The 22781-nt window shown below is 47.8% G+C and overlaps 2 protein-coding genes across 2 annotated transcripts; both read right to left on the reverse strand.

Annotated features, from left to right (window-relative positions):
* Positions 1-3101: 3101 nt before the first annotated feature.
* On the reverse strand, positions 3102-11038 carry LOC135398128 (tetraspanin-33-like). The gene is made up of 5 exons (XM_064629557.1): positions 10857-11038; positions 9322-9473; positions 8345-8602; positions 6774-7327; positions 3102-3537 (listed from the first exon to the last, which is right to left on the reverse strand). The coding sequence occupies exons 1-5, from the start codon at positions 10882-10884 to the stop codon at positions 3228-3230; spliced, it is 1302 nt and encodes a 433-aa protein (XP_064485627.1). The 5' UTR covers positions 10885-11038; the 3' UTR covers positions 3102-3227.
* A 3210-nt stretch (positions 11039-14248) lies between these two features.
* On the reverse strand, positions 14249-22491 carry LOC135398129 (uncharacterized). Its single transcript, XM_064629558.1, has 8 exons — positions 22331-22491; positions 22160-22282; positions 21472-21575; positions 20577-20760; positions 17924-18073; positions 17098-17174; positions 15827-16031; positions 14249-14823 (listed from the first exon to the last, which is right to left on the reverse strand). Exons 2-8 carry the CDS (start codon positions 22256-22258, stop codon positions 14800-14802), a joined length of 843 nt encoding a protein of 280 aa, XP_064485628.1. The 5' UTR covers positions 22259-22282; positions 22331-22491; the 3' UTR covers positions 14249-14799.
* Positions 22492-22781: the final 290 nt, after the last annotated feature.

Genomic DNA, 22781 nt, shown 5'->3' on the forward strand with positions numbered 1-22781 from the left:
ACAGCTGTGAATTTGTACGCAAAGTACATCTTGTTCACAGTTGCAACGTGCTCCACTATCGATTTTCTCTACTGGTTCACCTTCGCTTGCTCTGCATTTCTATCGTAGCCTTCCTTAGCTTCAGCTTGTGCGTCAGTTGCCGACCTTCGTCTTACGAATTCGCAATACGTGTACATTGTGTCATATCATGTATGGCTTTCATTTGTTAGGCTCGTGCGGTAAACAGTAAGTATATACCCTGTTGTACTTCAGCAGCGTTGTGTGCCACACATTTTGTCATAAATGCCGCAGTAATGCTTTTGTTTAGCTGTCAGCTATGGTATTAAAAACGTGGCAATGTGATGGTAAGGTATGGGAGCGTATAAACTTCGGCTGTGGAAAACTGTAAACGAAACTGTAAGACAAAGTAAACTTACGTCCAAGACCCCAGGTTCGGCATCTTTTTTATTGTGTATGTTAACATCAAATGATGGTATCAAGCTTACTCTGAAGCGTTGCAGAATAGACTTTGTTGATTTTGTAAATTCTTTTTTTTTTTTTTTTTTTTTACTTCAGAGATATGCGTTTGCAACGTTCGACGGCCCGTTGAAACCAACTGCCTCACCCCTTAGAAGTTGACACACTGGCCGCACCCTTGGAAGTCGCTGGGGAGGTGTGTTAGCTTAGCTCAATTGGTAGAGCCCTGGACCGGCAATCCAGAAGATGTGGGTTCGAGTCCTACAGCTGGTTAACCTTTTCAGTGACTTTCATCTTTAATCGTTGGCACTTTGCTTTCACAAGTTCTTTATTTTCATGTTCAAGTGGGTGCTGAACGTTCCAAGCTTCATCTCTTTTTTCCTAATCTGACAATTTCCCGCGGGGGCCCCGCCATTTCTGGCTAGGTCCAAGGTTACAGCCCGTTGGAACATCCGGGACTCCGCCTGAAATGTCTCAGCAAAGCTCTCCATCCAACGTGAAACAAGGTAAGCCACGCTTCTTGTGCCTTCCTATAGCACCACTGGCACAACGCATGCGAAAGGCAATTCCTGTAGGCGTTCGAAGTAAATATGGTACAAGCTTTCGTAGTTCATTCCTCGATCGATTGAGATTTCAGAGCCTCAGTATAATAATGAAAAAATGGCTAGGAGGGCTCAGTATAATGATCGCGTTCGTCTTGTAATGGTACCGTTGAATAGACCTCTACCAGCCTCATGATGACGTTTCTCGGGTAGACTGAAACGGAAACAAATCGGAAGGGGAGGGCAGAGTTCCATGAATGGGCACTTGCTCGCTTCCTCCTATTGAAAGAAAAGTAGGCCAGAATGTCGCGTCCCTTTCAGTTAGATTCACTAAGTAGGGACTTTCAGTGATTATCTTAATCCCCTCAATACTGTGGCCTTCGGGCGCGACCTTTTTCGCCCCCTAGCTTCGAGCGTAGTTCAACTCTACAAAATTTGTAGCGTTATCGAACACTATGACGTCATTTGTTTACAAACAGGGAAAGGACTATTGTCTTAGATCCTTCACCCTATACGTCCGCTTCTATTAGATACGAGTGAACAAACACCGTGAATGCAGCGCGAATAGAGAACTCCGCGCATGGGCCTTGTATCGCCAACTGTAGGATGGGGCTTTTTACATGGGCATTTTTACAAAAGCAGGCGACACCTGTGGCACGCAAGGGATCATGGGAATTTAGAGCATTACGAGCCGCCCGGAGACAGAGGTAGAACAACAACAACAACATTCCCGGTGTGCGCAGCAGCAGCGTCAACCGGGGTAAACCATAACCGAAGCAGACGACAGAGCAGTGTCCCTCAAAGTTCCCATGCTGCTTTGCGCCACGCGCTTGGTGGCGCGCGCATCTTTTTAAAGTAGTCTATTCCTTACGTACGCAAAGGTGATAGCGTACGATGCCCCGCCGTCTGCCAGAACGTTCCCGTGACGGGCCCGAGAGACCGAAAATCTCAGGGCCGGCTCTGCCTAGCTACCCTACTCTGTCTCTTACTCAGGTCCGTCTGTTCCCGCTCATTGGTGGTAGCCAAGGTCGTGCTGAAGACTGGGAGGTGGAGGGTTCGAATCCTACTACCGGCTGTGCTGTGCTGAGGTTTTCTCTGGGTTTTTCGAAGACGTTACAGACGAATGTCGGCACAGTTCCCCCTGAAGTAGGCCCTGTCCCCCACTCTGCTGTTCTCTCCCCATCTGTACGCTGCTCATAACCACAGTTGCTTCGCAGCGTTAACACGGAATTTGAAAAAAAGCCGAGTCTGTCTTTCAGAGCCACGAGCGCGATACGGAGAAGCTTCCGAGGCGGCTCGTTGGTTTTCCCGACCTCCCCTTCCTCCATTCTTCACGGAGCGGAGCCCCCAAATGGACCTTATTCGCAACGACCTATACGCATGCGCATGACCTTGAGGCGCAGGAGAGAGTTATATCCACCTTCCCTAGATGGCGCAGTATGGGAACGACAGAAGTGCGGACCAGTGGGTAGACCGCACGAACCGCGCGAGCTCTTCGGTCCCACTCCGGTTTTGGTCCTTTGTGCTACCCATGTGGATTTGTTTTGACGCGCTCAGAGCGCGGTTCGCTGGAGAGCCGCTAGGAGGAGACACGTGTGCGAAAAAGGTCCTTTCTCGCTGCAACGTGTTCTGCAACGAATAAAATGAGCTCTTGCGAAAGGAACACGCGCGCAAGGCAGACCTTTAGAAAATTCTGATGGCAGTACGATATTCAAAGAAAGATGGGTAATGTCTTGTGTAAACAGCATATCCGAGAACGAGGGAGAGTTGACATCACGTGGTCTCCGGCACGTGACGCCTGCACAGATCAAGCACGTATAAAGAGCAGTGCATGACCCAAGAAAAATAAAAGGCGGGAGGCTTTTCCACGTCACGCGAGGATGGTGTCTGCCGTCCGCGGCTGCTTTTTTTCCCCCCCCGACTGTATTGGAAATTTAATTGAGCAGCTATAATACATAGCAGAGCGAACATATTTTGCGTGGTGACTCCGGAAGGACGCCTTGACAGACTTCCCCACGCTATATTCCTCGCGGCTACAAATAAAGGAGTACACCTACGCTCTGCTCCACATTCGCAAGCATTCCCGCATCGCCACTGTTATCCACTTCTCGCTGCATGCATGTATTTAGATATTTACATACATCATGTATTCGTTATTTTCCTCTAAAAATACCACGTGCATTCGTTTATACAAGTAGTATGGGTAAGTGTCTACGCCCTTAACTATGCTTAAAGGCTGTCGACCACGTGGTGCCCTCTGTGTGGCGTGCGCGGTGTCCCCGGTGATCTCAGCTGTTCATTGCGGACGCAATGCCCACAGCTCGGGTCGAATACGCTGTGCTTCCTACAGTCCCAGGAAAGGAAAACCTTCACACGTTCGTCACGACACCGTGCTACGTCGTGTATGTTTTCGCAGCTGATGGCCCTGTCGAAAGGTGTTCCTGGAGTCCTGCAGGGCTGGATCAAATGCAGTTTCCCTTTGGTGACAGATTTATATTTGGGCTTTTTAAACGACTCCTCCAGGTCGACCACGAACTTCCTGCAAAACAGTTCAGTAAACAGGTTGAATGTGCTCGCCCCCAACATACGTATCATTATAGGTGCTGATATATCTCGATTGCCATTCATTATATCTAGAGCCCGGGAAAAAAGTTGTTTTTGGCGCCTCTAAAAGCCTTTAAAAATCCTGATCTAGGCACTAAAAACGGCATTATAAGCACTACAAATTGACGATTTTTTTTTCACCAGCAATACTGACAAAACAAAAACAACGAGAATAAATCAGTTCCATTCACAAGAACAATACCGTAAATTGGTGCTGTGGCTGTTTCGCTAACCTTTTCCTGCTCGAAATGCAAAACTTATCCATCCTAGTACGGTCACACGGCTTCTAGCCATTGCCACCGTTCCATGGCACATCAGGAGGACTTGTTGCGGCCAACATACTGGCGAAAAGCGAGATGGGCTTCGAGCATCGAATCCTTTAGCACTACCAGCTTAAGTGAACTAGAGTGTGCATCCAGTGTGTATAAGTATCTACGTATAGTCGTAGCTTTTGACAATAAAAATTTTGGAAGTGAGCCATGTTGTAACAAAAAGTAACTTGAAAGTAACTCAATTACTTTTTGAGAGTAACTGTAACTCAGTCACATTGCTCTGCCTCCACCCTACTGCCTCTTTACTACTCTCCTGATCCTCGTGGACCGTCGAAGTTGCGGAGGGGCTTCTGCTGCGGTGGTAGTGATGGTGTCATCAACCTGGTCCACGCGACGTTCGGTCAGTGTCTGGATTCTCATAGTACGTGAGAGAGGGAGAGAAAAATAAAGGTGGTGAAAGGTGCGATCTCAACAAGTGTAGGTCAATAATGCTTCCTTGGCGTTCTTCGTGGCTGGCGACGTGACCTTCTTGTCATTGTTGAAGGGACGGCCCCTCTCATAAAGTGTACCATTCGATTGCCCTTTGTTGAAAATGGAATACCGCAAATTTACCCGACAAAACACGCCACGGTTATTAAATAACTGAATTAAATTGACAAAGATTGTAGAGCATGCCGCGATCTGTGTTGGCAACAATAAGAACGGCCACGTCGCCCTGCGGGTAAGTCTGATAGGATACAGAAATAGTCTGCTTTTGCGCGCGCTAGTGCACCGGCGTGAGCAGACGACTTTCAGAAGTTACTGGGCACTGCGGCAACTCTGGTACGTTTTCTTTTAGCTCTCAGAAGAATTGGCAAGCATGGTGGTTTAGAACAACTTTGTCAATCGCCATCGGCCATCGGCCGCTCCTGGTTGCTCGGTTGCTCCTCCCCGATTTTAGCTCCGCCAGTCGAAGTGGCGTTCCAGTTAACTCTGCTTCGAGCTGTACTTAGGATTTTCACGCGCTTAGGAACCGCTCACCCTTACTCCCTTCCCTGTTAAACGGGAGAAGCGTGTCCTTTCATGTATCTCGCTTTCGGTGGTTCTGGACACTTGGATGAAAAGAGCATTTGGGGGATATGGGTCACTGCCACCCGCATGCCCAGATCAACCGAAAGCCCAGAACCTTCGAATATTTTTTCGGAGGAAATGAGCTTTTGCTTAATTTGGGGGGGGGGGGGGGGCATCGGTGGAAATGGGCGTTTGGAGGATATGAGCTGCTACCATCGGGGTTGCCCTTATCTTGTGTTGCATTTCCTGTTTTCTTTTAATCTTTTTCCAGGACGCAAGAGGCGATAGTGTGCTCTTTCCCGATCTCACATTGGGGATGAAGTAAATACACGTCTCCGAAGATGCGCAATGAAGAAAATAAAGAAAAAAACTTTTCCTTCACGAATTTTTTGCCGACGATCTACCGAACGGATTTTTGTTCTGAAAACGGCCAGGATATCAGGTGACCGAAAGGAACAGATGTTCTCATTGGGACAACTTTGTAGCTGTTACAATTAAAAAGTTAATTATTGAAGACATTGTCTTAGGAGTTTGCTAATGCCCTCCTACGGAGTGCCGTTCAGCATATGCTATATGCAATTGATTTCTTCTCGGAAAAAGTGATATATATATATATATATATATATAGATACTCATGGAACGATGCGACAGCACCAAAGGACAGGTGTTTCGCCGTGTTTGCGGCTCGTCAGCTCTGGGTAGCTGCGCATCGTTCGGAATTGGCAAACCAGGGGTCACTCAGCGAGCGATCTACACCTGGGAGGGTGACTGAGCACTCCTCAATGCCACAGAGCAAGCCAGTCAATTATAATGCAGGAAAAAAAAAGCCATTAAATAAACAAGTAAATGACACTAGTAGTTCTCTGGTAGTAGTCTCTAGTAGTCCTCTGGTGCTGTCGCATCGTTCCGTGAGTATGTTTCACTGCGTGCAGCCATAGAAGCCGTCTTAATATGCAATTTTGAATTTCAAACACGTCTAGTGTCATCTTCTTGTTTATTTAATGTTTTTTTTTTGCATTATAATTCACTGGCTTGCACTGTGGCATTGAGGAGTGCTCAGTCACCCTCCCAGGTGTAGATCACTCGGTGAGTGACCCCTGGTTTGCCAATTCCGAACGATGCACAGCTACCCAGAGCTGACGAGCCGCAAACACGGCGAAACACGTGTCCTCTGGTGCTGTCGCATCGTTCCATAACTATCTGTTTCACTGCGTGCAGCTATAGAAGCCATCTTAATATGTAATTTTGAATTTCAAACACGTCTAGTGTCATCTACTTGTTAATTTAATGTTTTTTTTTCCTGCATTATAATTCACTGGCTTGCACTGTGGCATTGAAGAGTGCTCAGTCACCCTCCCAGGTGTAGATCACTCGCTGAGTGACCCCTGGTTTGCCAATTCCGAACGATGCGCAGCTACCCAGAGCTGACGTGCCGCAAACACGGCGAAACACGTGTCCTCTGGTGCTGTCGCATCGTTCCATGAGTATGTTTCACTGCGTGCAGCCATAGAAGCCATCTTAATATGTAATTTTGAATTTCAAACACGTCTAGTGTCATCTACTTGTTTATTTAATGGCTTTTGTTCACACTTTGCTTGGACACCCTGTATCTTGCTCAAAGGAAATATATCTTGCTATATCATCAGTGAACAGTAGTGACAACCAATTTCTGTAAGAACCCAAGGCAACTAGCAAGGCAAAATCTAACTCGATCGAGTCTTACACCCCAATGCTGGAAACGCAGAAATAGCCGGGATTTTAGGATCCGGGATATCCCGAGTCCCAACACTACCTGCACGTGCTCGCATTTCATGTGAGGCCCATGTTATCGAAGAGAGAGATCACTTACTCTGGAAGGCTCTTCACGTCTTTTTTCACGGTTTCTTCCTCCGCGGACAGTTTGTCCTTGTGACCCTTTTTCAAAGCCTTTTCGTACTTGTCGTATGCCTCCTTTAAGGCCTTCAAGTCGCGCAATACATCTTCGGCCACCGACTGCACTATAACCAACGCGAACTGCACGACTATGGTGACTGCTATCAGGAACAACGTGTTCCTTCGTATTATACCGATCGACGCGTCTACGCAGTTCCTGCTGTAAACTACGGCAAACGCTTGCGTCTTTCCCATTGCCAAGACTCCGCTGGAGCAGTATTTGTGCTTCAGGGCAGCTTCAATGTCTTCGGCTTGCGCTAATATGCAGCAAGATTCGGGAACGCTGCAGCGTTCACTGCTCGGGTTATCTTGACTGCAATTGAAATATATATTCCGGTTCCAGTCACGGTAGCCGCGCCGGGTAAAACCGCAGCATTCGAAGTTGGTCTGCAAGTAGTCCACCACTGAGCGGACTTTGTCATTATCCTTGTAGTACTCGACGAGGCGAATGTTCAGGAGTCTCTCGACGATCTGGAGAGAAGGAATAGTAGTGTTGTATTTTATTGCCGCGTGAATTGTTAACAAGTAGCAATTAATGTATTCACGATTTTTCAGGAACGTGCAAGCCAGTACAAGCTTCGACTTCACAAAGAGGGCGATCCCCACTACGCCCTCAAATCTTTAGAGATACCATCCTCACTGACACTCTCAGTCTTAAGGGGGCAAACTTGAGACACGTGTCGGCAATGATGCATGACCTTTTTCCAGTCTGTTTGGCTCGTGTTTCAGGGAAGCCAGCAGCTTTGGAACATGATCCCGTAGTCACGCACTAAATTACTATGTTGTACTTTACGCGCGAGCCTCACAAGGAATCAGACATATAATTATGTACCGTACTTTCACGCGTATCAGCCGCACCGCAGATAAGCCACAGGACGCGTTTTTAGCAACGTTTTGAAAATTTTCTGGCAGATAAGCCGCACTCGCAGATAAGCCGGGGTCAATACGAGAAGACTGATTTGCGCGACAAAGGAGACCATAGAGAAGGTCACAAACCGTGTGGTCCATACTCAGGGTCGCCATAGTGTACAACAAAAGAGGTCAGCTCTAGAGTTCTACAAAGATCGGATTGTGCCCTTGTTGGGCGTTTTTCATGGATTGATGGGTCAGTGGTCACCACTTTCGTTAAAGCTGCTTGGAGGAATGCACCAGGAAGATCAATCTACTCGAATGTGGATCCGTCCCTGTTACGCACTGTTCGTGCATCGGCAGGGCGGTGCTGTTCCAGAGACACTGTCGGCCCTTTCGTTAAAACCGGCGTATCGGGAAAATGCCAGGAAAAAATAGTCATCAGATAAGCTGCACCGGTGGATAAGCCGCAGAGCGCCAGTGAGAAAAACAAATCGCGCATAAGCCGCGGCTAATACGCGTGAAATTACGGTAGTATTCTTAAGTCAGTCACAGTCAAGCTCCAGTTACGCTGTTAAAAACCACTGAGCGTGACTTCAGTCACCAGTGTCATTCGGAATTCAGCATCTTCAACCTCACCTGTGGTGCTGCAATCGGAATCGCGACCAAGCCCAAGCCAGAGATGATGTTCAGCATCATGAGAAGACACAGCAGCCACGAGTATGCCGACAACAATCCACTGTTCTCTCGTACAGTGCCAAAAAATCCAAAACATCCAGTCACGAGGCACAAAATGCCAAAGACGATGAAAGGGAATTCGAGATTGACTACGATGGTGAGCGGTAAGGAACCGGGAACCACAATGACGTCGTCCCATCGGCCGAACAATGAAAACGTCTGTGAGGGGAGATATGTGAGTTAGTCAGCGTTACTACTTCGTTGATAAGCGATTCATTTCTGTGTCAGAATATTGACTAAATGTAGCACTATCAGATCCTGGACCGTTAGATCTTGATGGCTATCCTTGATGGTTGATCCTTGATGGTTAAGCCCCACATAGAAACGATTACATTTTTATTAGCAGCAACATACGGTGTTGACTTTCGTTCAACTCAAATTTTTCGTCTCTCTTTTGCTCTTTTTTCTTTCTCTTTTTCTTTTTTTTGTCGATGGACGTAGATCTCTGTAGCACTGTACCGTACACAACAAAAGTGATCGTTTGCATAATTCAAGAATACTTGACCTAACGTAATGTAACGCTTCGATTGTTCGCCTGAAACGTTAGACGAAACGTTAGACGAAACGTTCAGACTAATCTAAAGGACGGTTTGCTTGGAAAGGTTGCTTGGGCGTTCGGCCTCAGCGCTTTGCGTTACCTCGGAGTGGCTGCGGTCCGCAGTTAGGAATGAGGAAAGCCTGTGACACGAGTTTTGACATGCTTCAAATCTATCGTACCACAAGAAACACTGTACGTGGATGCACGTCAAATGTCAAGAAATCAAGGTGGAGCAAGTGCTGGAGCAACTAAATCGCGTTAAACTTCGTATTCATGACTGCCCCGGTACGTCTGCTGCCGTTGGAACCTGCACGAAATAGAATGTAGTTTGCAGACTTACGGAGCCTACAGTAACGACGGTTCCGAATGATATGACGATGACATTAAGGACGATCAATACGTAGCGGTGACATTTATCGATGTCGCCCCTGAATGAGGTGTCTTCTCCAGTTGTTGTCTTGGTTCTCTCAGTTGATGTTCCCTGTTTGGACCCTATGCAAGGAAACGGGAAAATATCACTTGCACAACTGACAGCATTCGTCAACACAGGCGCGACATGCAAACGCCTTTAGCATAGTCAAGCCAGGAAAGATCGGTTTTCGTTTTACGTTTTGAGGGCGCCCTTCCTTGGTTTCTAAGTGCACATAGACGTGCTGCATGTACCCTGCTGAAGAACGAGAGGAACGATGGATACCGATTTCGGACCAGCTTCCAGACGCTACGACTTGCGACCCCGCAGACGGAGCACGTAGCAGCCACTGTTTCGGTCACAAAGAGCTAGTGCTCGTGGCTTAGCTGGCCACAGTGTGATTTCTGCTTCAGTCTTCCCTCTTAAAGAGCTCAAGGTTGGGCACCTTTCCAGCCCGCAACACGTGGACCTCCGAGGTGCCCACAACGAAGCCCCGATTAGGCTCCCCGGGAACACCCGCGACCAATTCGGCGACCTGGACCATCATTGCAGACAGTCGTCTGATCTCATGGGCCTCCAGGACCCAGGATACGAGGCGTACAATCCGTATCGTGACGACCATATTTCTTTTGCTGGAAAGTTTCGGTGACGTTGGAACGTATCTAAATTTTAGAGGTATACCATAGCTGCGTGACTACTGTATTTTTTTCTTTTTTTAGGAATAAAGCGGAAAGCCAGAGTGTCCCTTCTACGAATGTCCCTTTAAACAGACCTCTACCAAAGAAACGTCATCATGACGTTGGTAGACGGACTGAAACCGAAGCCAATCGGAAGGGGAGGGCTGGATTCCACGAATGGGCACTTGTTCGCTGCCTCCTATGGACAGAAAATAGGACTGAAGTTCGCGTCCCTTTCTGGGACTATCGTAATCCACTCAAGACCGTGGCCTTCAGGCACGACTTTGTTCGCCCCCCTAGCTTCCAGCGTAGTTTAACTCTACAAAACTGGTGGCGCTGTCGAACACTATGACGTTATTTGTTCGCAAACAGGGAGAGGTCTATCTGTCGGGAATAAACCGAAGCGGACAGTGTTTACGACAAGTTTCTAAATTCTAATACGAGCATACACAAACAAAAAAACCATATACAATACATAACGAACAAACTGAGCCAACATCTTCAAAAAACACTTAATTTAGTGCCGGCGCAGCCCCCCCCCCCCCCACACACACACACCGAAGAAGCCATAGAGAGGCCAACCTGACCTAACCCGACTTAACCACCACCACCACCACCATCACCACCTCCCGCCACCTCAGCAGCACCACCCTGCAGTATGCTCACCTGCTAGGGTGCAGTCAACCCTAGCATTGTATGGGTATGCTGGAACCCGGGAATTTAAACTGTGCTTTGGGATTCCTGAAATCGGCTGAGGTATTTTCAACGATGCGTCGAGGCGTACGTTACCTTGCATTGACTTGAGTGCGGAATCCATGAGTAAAAGAATAAGAATGGAAGGGAATCCTTTCCTGTCTTCTCGTTCGTGATGTGTTCCTAGCCGGAACAGAACAACGGCCGTCCACTAGCGTCGCGTGACACAGCAGCACGTAGAAACTCTTCTTCTTATTCTTCTACTTTTTCCCATGGGGAATCGCCATTAGGCATCAGGGAGATTCTTCTTCTTCTTCTTCTTCTTCAGCCAGGAGGGCAGTGGCCCATAGCCACAAAGGGCGATTGGCCAGGGCAGGTGATGGAGTTGCAGGGAGATTAGCCAGGGCTACCAGCTCCCGTGGCTCAGTGGTTAGCGTGCTCGCCATGTCACGTCGAGACTGGGAGGTACCCGGGTTCGAATCCCGGTGCCGGCTGTGCTGTCTGGGGTTTTTCCTGGGTTTTCCTCAGACGCGTTCAGACATATGTCGGCACAGTTCCCTTAGAAGTCGGCCCAGGACGCACATTCCCCCAGGGCGTCAGTCGTGACGTTGCCCACCTACGTGAGGCCGACAACGGCAAGCCCTTTCACCACCCACCACCACCACTTAGCCAGGGCTATGGAGTTTTTGTTCTTCTTCTACCAATACCGCCGGATGAAAGCTAAAGTAACACGAGAACTTAAGAAAGAGGACAGGAAGCGTTGGCGTAAGTTTTGTCACCGTCTTTCACCGTTTGGCCCGGCCACGAAGATCTGGCGGACAATCCGATCTCTGAAGGAGGCGCCCCCTCAAAAGAATCCTCTCGCGGCCTTGGCTATCGTTAAGGGTGTAGACGAAAACACGCTAGCGACGGACTTCTGTGTGGTACTAACGACACCGGCGGTTGCCTCGACGACACCGTTACACCGCAGTTTTGTCCACAGCTTGACGGCTGAACTTCACCAAGACTGGCCCCGTCCTCCGGAAGTTATGGACCGCCACTTCACACTAATCGAGCTAAAGGCAGCGTTGAAGCTTGTGAACGCCGGCTTGTCCCCGGGGCCTGATAGAATCACCTATGCCGCACTGCGAAACCTTGACGGGCGGTCACTCCAAGCTCTCCTTCATGTGTATACAGTGAACCCTCGTTATTATGACCATGGTCGTTCCCGAAAATTTTGGTCATAATGCGGAATTGTCGTATTAACGGGGGGCATTTGCAGAGGTTTCACTAAATTGTTCCCCAGGAGTATATGGTCGTAAAGCGCGATGTCAGATTATAGGGGGGTCATATTAACGAGGGTTCACTGTAATACGTCTTTGCAACAAGGATCTTTACCAGCTACCTGGAAGGAGGCATTGGTTGTTCCCCTCTTGAAACCAGACAAGCCCCCAAATGCCCTATCGTCCTTTCGCCCTGTGAGCCTGACAAGCTGTATGGAAAAACTGATGGAGATAATGGTTTTGCATCGTCTCGACTGGTGGCTCGAAAAACAACGTGCGTTCCCTCAAGAAATGGCTGGATTTCGTCGCCACCGAAGCTGCATGGATCCAGTTCTCGACCTAGTCTCTACAGTCCAACATGCTCGTGCCCAATCGGTTTTCCTCGACATCAAGCGCGCAAATGATACCGTCTCGCACATGTGTGTGCTGCACGCCTTGCGCTCGTTTGGGGTATCCGGTCGGCTCTTCATCTGGCTCCAAGACTTCCTTACGGACCGAACTGTCGCTGTCCGTACGTCCCAAGGCCAAAGCCCTCAGCATCCTGTTCATCAAGGAGTCCCCCAAGGTTCATCAAGGTTCATCAAGGAGTCCCCCCAGAGTTGTCATTGACTAGTACATATCCCGCTGTTAGCTGATGGTTACCATTGTGCATATCTTGTTTTCGTAGATTGAGAAGTTACCCGTCAAAAAGAACTCCTTACGAGTTAAGTTACCGTGTGAAAAATGTAATTAAGCTAATAACGAAGTTCTTCAGCCTGAAATGTAACTCGCACTTACGGAGTTACTTAAAAAAGGACGAGTTACTTCCAAATTACTTCGGACACAAAATAGCATTGCGCAGGTGCACCGCGCGTGAGCAGTTGAGTTAGACCTTGAGTTGCGTGCGGAGGAGAGCAACACGCTTAGACCGTTTTCGTTTATGTCCAACAATAGACCCCGCCCTGTTTGTCAATAAGTGATACCATAGTGTTCGACAGCGCCACAAATTTGGCAGAGTTGAGGTACGCTCGAAGCTAGAGGCGAACAAGGCCGCGCCCGAAAGCCACGGTCTTGAGGGGATTACGATGGTCCCTGAAAGGGACGCGACCTTCGGTCCTACTTTTCTTTGAATGGGAGGCAGCGGACCAGTGCCCGTTCGTGGAACCCAGCCCTCTCCTTCCGATTTGTTTCGGTTTCAGTCTGTCTACCAACGTCATGATGACGTTTCTCGGGTAGAGGTTACACCTCGAACCCTGCTTGCTTTTACCTGCCCTGGCTGTCAACTGACTGCCGGCAATACCCACAAATAAACACATAGTATGAGGCGAAGCCTTCTATACCGCAGAAGCCAGAACGTCAAAGCTGCGCAGGTAAACTAATTCCGCTGGCGAATTCTGCTGCTGGCGTTGTAGCGCAGAAAAAAATTGCACTGGCTCATGCACGTCACTACGGACGCGTCACTGCGGACGCGTCACTGCGTCGCGTTTCACGCTTCCGCGGTCTCACGCGGTCCTCCCGTTCGCGCTTCGTTCCTTTCTAGACTGAGCCCACACCGGACTCCCACCACACCGCGCTGCACGAAAACAACTAACGCAATCCGCCAGTCGGATATATGTTTGCACTAGGTTCTCGCGTTTTGCACTATACTGTCACTTACAGCGGCACACATACAAGCAAGCCTTGCACTAAGATCTGACTTGCTGTCAACTTCTAGTGTTATCCATCTTGATGTTACTCATCACGTGAAGTACACAGTACGGGCAGTAGATATAGGTGTTGTTCGGTTTGCTTGCTGTTGACTTACCCTTGGTTGTTTGCAGGAACTGTAGTGTCCACATAGTTGATGTTCGCGTAACTTTCCAGCAACCGTTTATAGTCAGTGACAACTTAAGTCCTACAATTGGGACCGCCCGCTCATCCGTGGAAGGCTCCTGCGATTGGCGACCAGCCTTTGCACGACGCCCCCGCTTCGCGATGTAGTGCCGCCTCTCTCTCTCTCCCCTGGTCCTCACTTGACCGCGCCGCACTACATTCCCGTGCGCGGAGCGATTCTCGTGTGGGGGCGGGGTCAAGTGTATGACTTATCTTGTCACTGACTATAGTTTCCTTTTCTTTCTTTTTTTGCGGTCGCTGAACCGTAATTAATTATAAAAATACTAGTGGGCTGTCATCGCACTCCTTTTCATAGGCATCCATTCACTATTTTCTCATTTGTCCGTTGACTGACTTCCATGCGGAACTCTAATGGCCAAAGCATACTCTGTTTATTTACGTAAATAAGCACATATGCACACTTAAATACTTAACATATTAACACTTACACCTGCACGCATGAGATTGGTCGTGAGAGCGCAACTTTTTTTAATGCAACATCCGTTACGACGTTTCTCGTGGTGCCGGCGCACGTTCTTCTTCGGACGTCACCAATGATGAAGACGAAGACCTTCCTACTGATATTTCTGGTTTTGCTACACCGATTACAGCGCAACGAAACGTGTTACTAAGGCGAGCAGGTTGCACCCACCGAAATCAATCTGGAGGTTTCGAGTGCCCTGATCAGATACATTAAGTGACGTCGTCGCTGCTGTTGAGATACTTCTTAAAATTTGCATGCATTTCCATTCTTTGCGCTCCTGGAGCACTTCCATTGCAGTCTCATGTCTTTCGAGTTAAAATTGACGAGGTTACTTCGATTTCTTTTCTATATATAGCGTACGCAACCAATCGGAACACGACGAGACAAACAAGAACATATACGCAGCACAAATCCTATCCAGGTTCCGTTCTGCAAATGGGTTTTACTTGGGCTTCGGTCCAGTTTCCTGAAAAATACGGACACATGAGTACACGTAGTACAAAACAGTGGTCATGTGCATACAACACATGGCGCTCGACTGAATGAACCGTTCAACAGCATACGGTCAAGGCAATCTCTTTCCTATTCCTCTATCCTACACTCTTAAAAATGAACTTCACCGCATAGCACGCTCCTAGCCAACCATTATCTCGAATGATATCGTTATCTGCCCTGATTTGTTGAAATCACGGGGCGTACGCCTTTTCTGTGACAATTATGAACAGCATAAGTGTCACAGAAATGGCGTACGCCCCCCGTTTTCAACAAATCAGGGCAGATAACGATATCATTCGAGATAATGGTTCGCTAGGAGCGTGCTATGAGGTGAAGTTCATTTTTAAGAGTGTACAGTCCAAAGATCATCGACGGACATAGTAAAGGGGGCATAACAGATGAGACAAGTCCAAGGACAGTAGACAGGACAGCATAGAGGATCTGGGAAACAGCAACGCGGAACGAACATCTAAAAAGAAGCCATGTTTATCCCGATTACCTTGGTGTTCGCCTCCTCTATTATGTGCCGTTCCCATATTGCCGGGGGTAAGGGACATTCCTTGTTGTCTCTTAGCTTTGAAATGTACCCGTGGTTTCCAAGTACACTACGGGTTACGTTGAGCCGACTCCAACTGCTGCGCATGTATTTCAAAGCGATAGATTTATAGGGCCAACAACCCTGTAGGTCCGTCCACACCAGGAGGCAGTGTCACGTGAGGCCAAGTGACAGAGCCACCACCCTTGGCTGCAAGACTGCGGATTCAGAAAGAGTTTCGCGAGAAATTTACCGCTATAGCAATGTTCCTATAGGAGCCTCATAATGTCCATTTTTTCCCGTCTCTCTATCTTTGGTTGTACCCCATTTCTGAAATCCTTTCCCTAACATTTCTGAAAGGCTTTCCCTACCGACGAAACACTTTTCCCTGATCTATGAACTTGAGTCTTGTTTGTAGATAACTATAAGTTTGACTTACAATGCTGACGTTTCTAAGGCTCAGCTGGTAGGAGAAAGTCAGTTCCATCTTTGTATGTCCCGGTTCCCGGTCGACGGCTTTGTACTGCTCTGGATGGTCGTTGTCCAAGGCAATCACCTTACCGCCATAGCCTTTGAAGACCAGGCTCATTCTCTCGTGGCCCTTGAACGTTGCCACCGTCTTGCCGTAATATTTTATATCTACCCTGCAACGGCGGTGACACCCCCTGTTAGGTCTCCACCTGTGTGGCACTGCAGCGTGGGAAGGTTGTTTGATGCCAGTTGTACGCACGTGTTACTGTTTACGAACCAATCACGGTACATCCCGTTTTGTCACGTGCAGTTACTGATGTTCAACATTCGGTTTAAACCGTTTGAGCTACCATCTCGATGCGCAAAATCCTATCAAGAAAGGTTTAGAGTAACGCCGGACAGATTGATGCCCCGACGAAACGGCGTGTCTGGAACAGCCCCTGTGCATCTACTGGTACTTCAGCAGCACTTTCAAGGGCATCAAACAATCAACGAACATGCCGCTACATGATATATATAGTTGTATTACCACGATCTGTGCCTTTACCGAAATGTCACTAATTTGTGGGTAGGCTGATTGATTGATTTGTAAAAGAAAAAAATGGAGATGTTAGTCCCGAGCCACCCGGGACTGACTACTCCAGGACGCGTTATTCAGAAAAAAAAGGAAACTTCACAAATCTATACACTTTCAAACGGAATGGATGAAAACATCAACACAAAACTTGGCACCAAAAGCAACAGTGTAGGAGAGTCCACGTGCGACATCTCAATGCACAAAAAACAAAGAGCGTAAGAGCTCTTTGTGGATAGGCTATTGAGACCATTTCCAATGGCTTCTTACTAGGACTGCGAACTCATGGGCTGTCAAATTCCTCCCCCCCCCCCCCCCCGTGTCAGTTGCCCTCACCAGCTTTCTGAAGTGTACGTCATTGACAAAACACATCTTTACAGAAAGCATACGCTGCTAACACGTTACGACAGTGTTATGTGCACTACATTTTCCCTTTCTTTTCGAGGATTTGTGTTACAAGAAAAGCAGCTACAGAACTGGAAGTAGCGACCATTACCGGGTGCCAGCTTATCTTCACCTGTAACAACCCATTGAAGAGAATCTTGTAATTATAAGGAATGATCTTCGTCAAGGTACTTCGACGAATCGCCTGCTAGAGCTGTTAGGCTACTAGGGTACTATAGGGTACTCTACATCTACGAGAGTTATGGGAGAGCTTTGGTTACCAGTCATATCCGTCGCCATCGCAGACAACGAAGCCGTCATTGTACAGGGGTACCCAAGGCGCTTTGAAGTCATCTTCCTATGTGTGTGGAAGAAAAATCGTTTCGGTAAAGGGTTGTATAAATGACATTTCCGAAAACGATAGTCTATGCTGAATCGTTATGAGCACAGGACGCGTCGGTGAGATGTTAACCTGTATATAATTTATTGCATAAACTGCATTGCACAAACAGGGCAGAAGCAGTTCCCTCCTCACTAGAAATTATTTTTTGCACGGGGCCCTAACCTTTTGTGTTTATTCTGAAACACCCTTCTAAATGTTGTATTCTACGAAAAGCACAATTTCAGCAGGCTCCCGTATCTGACTCACCGACAACCGCCTCGATGGCGTGCTTGTACCGATTGTGACGTCACGTACCAAACCTCTTTAAGGAATCTGTAACCGCCTGTGCATCTTTTGTCCTGACGAAGACAGTGCCACTGTCTAAACGTCGACCCTTTTTCATTTAACTTATAAGTTCTGCCCACTAAATGAACTAGTGTTCCTAACGTCCCCAAAAATCGGTTGTCCGCGTCTTTTTTCTTCCACAACTGTAAAACTTCGTGGCCGTTTGATTTTTTGTACTTCCCTCGACCTATATATATATATATACATATATATATATCCAAAATTTTACTGTATGGTTGTAATTGGAGAGACAAGTGACGATTGCGTCACGGCCGAGTAGCGATAAGGCCTTCTTTTTAGCCTTGAGGCGTTTTCACAACCCAGTCATTCATGTTGCAGATCTACGAAACCGCAGGACACACGCATTGCGTAAGACTTACGTCGTTGAAGACCGTGTGTGGATCGTCATAGTAGGTCACGTGGCTTTCGACGAGGATTGGGCCCGAAGGGTCGCAGAAGTGCGTCCTAGTGCCTGTGTGGTCCGTCTGCTTGATCTCATGAATGGGGTGCTCGGTGCCGTTCATAAGAAACTGCATAAAGTGCGAATGAATGTGAGTGTGGAACCTCAAGTGATCTGAGCTAAACTTGCATACCACAGGACGAAATCGCTGTTCGATAAGTGCTGTTCACTTTGGAAGCCTTTCAGCGATTTAATGGGTGCCAACTTTTCCCAACGTATTCACGCTCCGACGTCCGCTTTGTTTGAAGCCCATCAGAGAAACTCAAGAGTTGCTTGAACGTGGCCCAGAATACACTTGCATAGAGGAAACGGCAAGGAAGTGCTCTTCCTTGTCGACCGGGAACATGCTCTAGGGGTCTTCGAGGGCGCAGCAAGAATAAGGGATGCTCGTGAGCGGAGTGAGAAAACGGCAGAGGAAGAAATCCCCTTTGAAGCACACTAATGATCCAGGAGTCCTCGTGGGCGGAGCGAGAAAATGGCAGAAAGAGAGAACTCCGTGAAGTACACTATAGGCTCTAGGGGTACTCGTGGGCGGAACGAGACCACGGCAGAAAGAGAGAGCCCATTGAAGCACAATAGACTCTATAGGGATCCTCGTGGGCGGAGCGAGAAAACTGCAGAAAGAGCGAACCCCTTGAAGTACACTATAGGATCCAGGGGTACTCGTGGGAGGAGCGAGAATACGGCGGAAAGACAGAGCCCCTTGAAACACACTAGGCTCTAGGGATCCTCGAGAGTGGAGCGAGGAAACGGCAGAAAGAGATACGCCCTTTGAAGCACACTAGACTTTAGGGATCCTCGTGGGCGGAGCGAGATAAATGTAGAAGGGAGAAGCCCCCTCTGAAGCACAATAATGTTCTAGGGATCCTCGGAGGTGGAGCGAGAACACGGTGGAAGGAGAGAGCCGCTTGATGTGCACTAGGTTCTTTCTGGGATACTCGTTAGCGGAGCGAGAACACGACAGAGAGAGATACCCCCCTTTGGAGCATAATGCTCTGGGTATCCTCGAGGGCGGAGAGAGAACACGGCGGAAGGGGAGAGCCCCCTGCAGTACACTGTATGCTCTAGGGATCCTCGTGGACGGAGCGAGAAAGCATCAGAGGTAAACCCCTTTGAAGAATACTAATGTTGTAGGGATACTTGAGGGCGGAGCGAGAACACGGCAGAAAGAGAGAGCCCCTTGAAGCACATTAGGCTCCAGAGATACTCATGCGCGGAGCAAGAACACGGCGGTAGGAGCAATCCCTTTGAAGCGCACAATGCTCTTGGGATCCTGAGGGCGAAGCGAGAATACGGCGGAGAGAGCGAGAGACCCCTTGATGCAAAGTAGACTCTATGGATACTAGTGGGCGGAGCGAGAACACCGCAATTTTAGTCGTGTAAGTTCACTACGAGTCACATGAAGTCTTGGACTGAATCGACGCTCGCGTGGAAGACACCTACACATGTCATAGACAGCATGGTAGCCAGAAAAATACTTCAGGGGGGTCTCTGGGGACCTTGCATGGGAGAGGAGGTGTTTCCCTCTCCCGAATGCGCTGCCAAAAGTACGATTTCGGGGGAGGGGGAGAGTTGAACGCCCTAACCCACCAACCCCTGGCTACGCCCATGGCTTGTTCACCAAGCGTCCAAGTGGAGCAATTAGGATATCTACCACAAATGAATGATCAAAAAGCAGAACGAACCCTCAGCATCATCATGTCTACTGTCATAGCGATAAAAAGGCAAGATGCCGGAGGGTTGGTTGCTGATCATGACGAAAAAAAAAATATAAGAGTCGATGGTCGACTAAAGCAGACGAACACGTAAATATCTACGATTTAATATTTATATGTATGTACGCTGTCGTCTGCACTTTCCTTCTTCCCTACATACACTCTTAAAAATGAACTTCACCGCATAGCACGCTCGTAGCCAACCATAATCTCGAATGGTATCGTTATCTGCCCTGATTTGTTGAAAACTGGAGGCGTACGCCTTTTCTATGACAATTATGAACAGCATAAGTGTCACAAAAAAGGCGTACGCCTCCCGTTTTCAACAAATCAGGGCAGATAACGATATCATTCGAGATTATGGTTGGCTAGGAGCGTGCTATGCGGTGAAGTTCATTTTTAAGAGTGTAGAATCAGTTTTGTTTTTCCAAATAGACGCGTTTGTAAATTTGTTTTTGAGTCGCCCTGCGCACGCGCATGCTCCGAGTGCATGTGTCCGGTGCCTTCAATGCCTTCTAGAATCGATGCTGGATCGTCCTTTGGTACCCATCCTTCTGATAAGGAGTATGGGGCAATTCAGTACAGAAGAGCCGGTTCTTTAACGTGTGTCAAAACTCTCCGAGACACCGTGCGGTAAGTGATTACTACCTCCCCCACATTGCTACCATGTTTAGTCGGTATTTTTGTTTTTTTTCTTTTATTTTAGCATAATGGCAACGTCTTTCGAGGCTAACCAACTTTTGCAATCCTGTGCTATGAAGACTTTGAAGACCAGGTCTCAGTGGACACCAGTTACGAGTATTGGCACAGTGGGCTATAGTTACTAGTGGACGAGCAAGCACAAGTTGTAAAACGCACCTTGACAACTCCTCCGATAACCTTCCACTGAAAGATGTAGACACCGGGCTCAAAGTCCGACGTGATCCTCGTGCCTTGGTTTTCCGGCTTTGTTGTCTCGCAGCTGCTGTATACTCTCAGTTCCTTTCCGCCAACGAAAATTTCGAGAAAATTTGACGGGTTCTCCAGAACGCGGAACTTGGACCTGTTAACGGGTGAAGTACGAATTTGTGAAGCAGTAAACCCCATACTGTCTAAACGCCATCGTCTTGGGTAGAACGAACTCTTCGTTTCTATTTCAATCTTGCAAGAGAAGTGTTATGTTGTTTTTGAAGCTGTCGCAGTTGCATACCCATAAAAAAAAAACTGTAATGCGACTCAGCTTCATAAGCCAGTTAACTAGTTTTTTTTTCAACTTGGGCAACAAATATTTTGCTAGTAGGCTTTCATTCAAAAAGCACCTGCAACGAAGGTACACATGGCACCCCCAAGATTGGGCCGTGACTCAGAAAATGCTGACGGAGGTGACATAGAGTAGCCTTTGTGCGAAACTCTCACAAGCTATCCAGCTGACGTACGCAAATCACGAAAGAACACTGACACTCTAGTTTATGGTGCATATCAGGCAGACGTAGTGAACTGTTTTACCGAAGTCACAGCCCTATAAGGGTCCTCGCGGTATTGTGCGTTTATTGGGATATGCTAGCTTCTTGTCCCTTAAATAATTGCAGTTCATAAGCCGCCAAACGACATCCAGCGCAATATCGTTATATGAGGAACTAACGGGTCTTTGCTTGAATGTAAGACGTGCTTTGATAGCTATATAGGTAGAGTGACACGAAAGGGATAGTACAGCCTCCTTGAGTTGCTCATAACATCTTCATTCCGGATATTACCAGAGAGGGAGGCAGCTTACACATTAGTGACATCTGTGTACTTGATGACATGAGTCATGGTGATGTCAGGTTCAAACCCTTTGGGGAAGTCAAAGTACAGGTCGTTGTTAGTTTGAGCACCGCCCTGCAAATAACACGTGCATGATTGACGTCTTTGTCTGCGTCCCTTGTTATTGCTATAGCAAATGTGTAGCGCGTAGTAGCAACGCCACCTACAGACAAAGAAAGCCCGACTGCAAAAACGACGGCATAAGAGTCGGCCAATCAGGACGTATTTTCTTTTTTAACTTCCGTGTTAGCGCCGCGAAGCAACTGTGGGTATAGGGACGTGGACAGATGGAGAGAGGACAGCAGGAAGGAGTGGAGGACAGGAGGGTTAGTATGCGTCCTTGGCCGACATCACTGGGAAAGCGGTCATCCTAACCACTCTGCCACGGGAGCTGGTACGTGCTGGTATATGCTAGTACGGCAGCATATATGTATATATATATGGATATGATTCACATGGGGAACCACTGGTAGCTACAGTAGTCATGTATTTGAAATCGTCTGGGGCGAGCGGCTAACGCAAAGAATACCGCGACATGTCTACTTGACGAAGGAGTGATCGAGAAAAGACATTCTAAGCGGGCTTTTGTATCTATAGATGGTGTTGGTAGTTTGCACTTCAATACAATGTTGCTAACCAAGGACGTGATGGGGACTCACGTTAAATATGACGTGTAAGCCACTTGTCATGCGGATGTTGGTAATCAGGCGAAATTGGTAATCGTTGTAGAACTCCTTGTTTGTGTTGCTGTATGCCATGTTGCCTCCACGCTAGCAGAACACCTGTAAGGAAAAGTTGTGAAGGAAGGGAACGCTGTGCATTGGACTTACCTGTTGAATGCCGCAGGGTGAACTGATCGAATGCCCGTGGATTAAAAGTCGGGGGTCAGGGCTGCTTCGCATACAATACAGTGGCGCTTGCAGTGGGTGAAGCCCGCGATGATTTTGTGGATGCGTTTATACTGGCGGTCTGTTTTTAGTGATTTGCTGGACTCTGCACAGTGCTTGAAGCCCTCGATTGTAATGTGTGTGAGCAGTTTATGGCTTCCTTTCTTTCCAGCTGCGTCTTGTTTCGCATTGTGCCTCAAGGCATAAATTACTGAGCGAATAAATTTGCCAGGCGGAGAGGACTGTAGTACAAACAGAGGGGAAGAAGATAAATTAGGTATTCAAGCGTGATAAAAGAGTGCGTACAGAATCGGTTTTAAAGGGTGAGTTTTCCTCAGCTGGAAGCCGTATAACTGCTCCAAGAAGTCTGTAACATTAAGGTCTTTACTACAGT

Source organism: Ornithodoros turicata, chromosome 6 (assembly GCF_037126465.1).
Source record: "Ornithodoros turicata isolate Travis chromosome 6, ASM3712646v1, whole genome shotgun sequence".
Classification (NCBI taxonomy): Eukaryota; Metazoa; Arthropoda; class Arachnida; order Ixodida; family Argasidae; genus Ornithodoros; species Ornithodoros turicata.